We start from the raw sequence: 3,321 nt of genomic DNA on the forward strand, positions 1-3,321 counted from the left end.
TAAACTACACTGCTCCTACTGGCTTCCTGTTCATAACTCCATCCTACAGTCTACCAAGTCCTACTATAAACTACACTGCTCCTACTGGCTTCCTGTTCATAACTCCATCCTACAGTCTACCAAGTCCTACTATAAACTACACTGCTCCTACTGGCTTCCTGTTCATAACTCCATCCTACAGTCTACCAAGTCCTACTATAAACTACACTGCTCCTACTGGCTTCCTGTTCATAACTCCATCCTACAGTCTACCAAGTCCTACTATAAACTACACTGCTCCTACTGGCTTCCTGTTCATAACTCCATCCTACAGTCTACCAAGTCCTACTATAAACTACACTGCTCCTACTGGCTTCCTGTTCATAACACCACCCTACAGTCTACCAAGTCCTACTATAAACTACACTGCTCCTACTGGCTTCCTGTTCATAACTCCATCCTACAGTCTACCAAGTCCTACTATAAACTACACTGCTCCTACTGGCTTCCTGTTCATAACTCCATCCTACAGTCTACCAAGTCCTACTATAAACTACACTGCTCCTACTGGCTTCCTGTTCATAACTCCATCCTACAGTCTACCAAGTCCTACTATAAACTACACTGCTCCTACAGGCTTCCTGTTCATAACACCACCCTACAGTCTACCAGGTCCTACTATAAACTACACTGCTCCTACTGGCTTCCTGTTCATAACTCCATCCTACAGTCTACCAAGTCCTACTATAAACTACACTGCTCCTACAGGCTTCCTGTTCATAACTCCATCCTACAGTCTACCAAGTCCTACTATAAACTACACTGCTCCTACAGGCTTCCTGTTCATAACACCACCCTACAGTCTACCAAGTCCTACTATAAACTACACTGCTCCTACTGGCTTCCTGTTCATAACACCACCCTACAGTCTACCAAGTCCTACTATAAACTACACTGCTCCTACTGGCTTCCTGTTCATAACTCCATCCTACAGTCTACCAGGTCCTACTATAAACTACACTGCTCCTACAGGCTTCCTGTTCATAACTCCATCCTACAGTCTACCAAGTCCTACTATAAACTACACTGCTCCTACAGGCTTCCTCTTCATAACACCACCCTACAGTCTACCAGGTCCTACTATAAACTACACTGCTCCTACAGGCTTCCTGTTCATAACACCACCCTACAGTCTACCAAGCCCTACTATAAACTACACTGCTCCTACAGGCTTCCTCTTCATAACACCACCCTACAGTCTACCAGGTCCTACTATAAACTACATTGCTCCTACAGGCTTCCTCTTCATAACACCACTCTACAGTCTACCAATAAGCAGTTATTCTCATGTTCATTCAACAGTAGTCTAACCTGAAAATTGCAAAGAAAGTTGCATTTAGGCCTATGTTTACTTTCAAATGAAGTCCATTTGTCTGTCCTTATATCACTGACTGCTTCAATCAAATCATTCTGGATTGTGTTGGATGTATCCGAAAACATATACAATCACTCTAAGAATGTAGCCGTCGTTAGCTCAGCTGACAACTTAGCTGGGGTAAATTATAAACAATTCTAGCTATTAGGTCGCTAACCTATTTTATAGTTTTCTGTCAGTTTAGACTGGTTTATATTTACTGTCATAAAACTGCCAAAATGGTAGTTTCGATTTATGGACACTATTTCTTTGATGCGTTGGATTTATCAAGATAGAATTCCGTTGTGATGCAACCCGTTCAACAAGCTGTTAGTAAGGTGTTCCCTTCGGTTTGTTTATGGCATTTATCACCCCCCACGTGTGTGTGTGTGTGTGTGTGTGTGTGTGTGTGTGTGTGTGTGTGTGTGATATTTATGATGTATGTTTGTGTGTGTTTCAGTCGAATGCAGCTTGCAGAAGCAGAGTTGCTCTATATCAAGGAGGTAGAGAAGCTGGATGGCTTTGGACAGGAGAGCTTTGCTGCTAAGGTGTGTCTACATACACACACACACACACACACCACTACATGATTTTCCATACTTTAATACATAAGTTTGTATTTCACAGGACACCTACACCAATGACATCTTCATTGGTGTGTCCTTCATCGGAGTCTTCGTCAAACACAGGAACGGCAGGTCCATTATGCACCACAGGTGGGTCTCCTCTCACCCCTCAACACCTTTTGCTATTGGTTGGGTTTGCCTTGCTAAAGGAAATGAAGTAACATTAACCTCTACTAAACTGTATGCATATGTGTCTCTGTGCGGGTGTGTGTGTTTATTTGTGGGTGTGCGTGCGTGCGTGTGTGCCTGTGTATCTGTGCACATGCATGGGTGTGTGTGTGGGTTCTGTGTGTATGTGTACGTGTGTGTGTGTGTGATACAGATGGAAAGACATTGGTAACATAGCGCACAACAAGTCGGCCATCACAGTAGAGATAACCAGTAAAGATGACACCATCATGTTTCACACGGTGAGTGTCATATCTAACAACGAAACACACAAAAGCCGTCTCACGGGACACGGATAAACACACACACACACACGCACTTGGATACGATGTGGGGTGAGGAGGTTTCCCTTTTGGAAAATATTTGTCATTTGTATCACATTATACAATAAAAATCATTTCTGAATGTGCCAGTCATAACACCCAATGTTGTGTGTAACCCTCCAATAAAGATGTTGACGTTGAGGTGTGTTGACGTTGTGTACATGTGTTGTGTGTTGACATTGTGTACATGTGTTGTGTGTTGACATTGTGTACGTGTGTTGACATTGTGTGCATGTGTTGTGTGTTGACATTGTGTACGTGTGTTGACATTGTGTACATGTGTTGTGTGTCGTGGTGTGCTGACATTGTGTCCATGTGTTGTGGTGTGTTGACATTGTGTCCGTGTGTTGTGTGTTGGCATTGTGTACATGTGTTGTGTGTCGTGGTGTGTTGACATTTTGTACATGTGTTGTGTGTTGACATTGTGTACATGTGTTGTGTGTCGTGGTGTGTTGACATTGTGTACTTGTGTTGACATTTTGTACATGTGTTGTGTGTCGTGGTGTGTTGACATTGTGTACTTGTGTTGACATTTTGTACATGTGTTGTGTGTCGTGGTGTGTTGACATTGTATACATGTGTTGTGTGTTGGCATTGTGTACTTGTGTTGTGTGTCGTGGTGTGTTGACATTGTGTATGTGTGTTGATATTGTGTACATGTGTTGTGTGTCCACAGGATGACATAGAGCTGTCCAAGTACATCGCTCGGCTCTTCACGGCCAGACACAAGTTCTACAAACAGAACAAGATCTGTGCAGAGTGAGTCTTAACATTAAGTTATACTGTCAGTTTTCCACAATGGCGAACGTAC

At 43.0% G+C, this 3,321-nt stretch overlaps 1 protein-coding gene across 1 annotated transcript in view; it reads left to right on the plus strand.

Moving 5' to 3' along the window:
* Positions 1 to 3,321, plus strand: part of LOC129825239 (tyrosine-protein phosphatase non-receptor type 14-like) — a gene marked incomplete in the record, with an annotated part of 76,934 nt that overhangs the window by 70,064 nt on the left and 3,549 nt on the right. Inside the window, 4 exon segments of the mRNA XM_055885159.1 lie at positions 1,854 to 1,941; positions 2,021 to 2,109; positions 2,342 to 2,429; positions 3,187 to 3,269. Of these exon segments, the coding sequence (XP_055741134.1) occupies positions 1,854 to 1,941; positions 2,021 to 2,109; positions 2,342 to 2,429; positions 3,187 to 3,269 (348 nt within the window).

This window comes from Salvelinus fontinalis, chromosome 27 (assembly GCF_029448725.1).
Source record: "Salvelinus fontinalis isolate EN_2023a chromosome 27, ASM2944872v1, whole genome shotgun sequence".
Lineage (NCBI taxonomy): Eukaryota > Metazoa > Chordata > Actinopteri > Salmoniformes > Salmonidae > Salvelinus > Salvelinus fontinalis.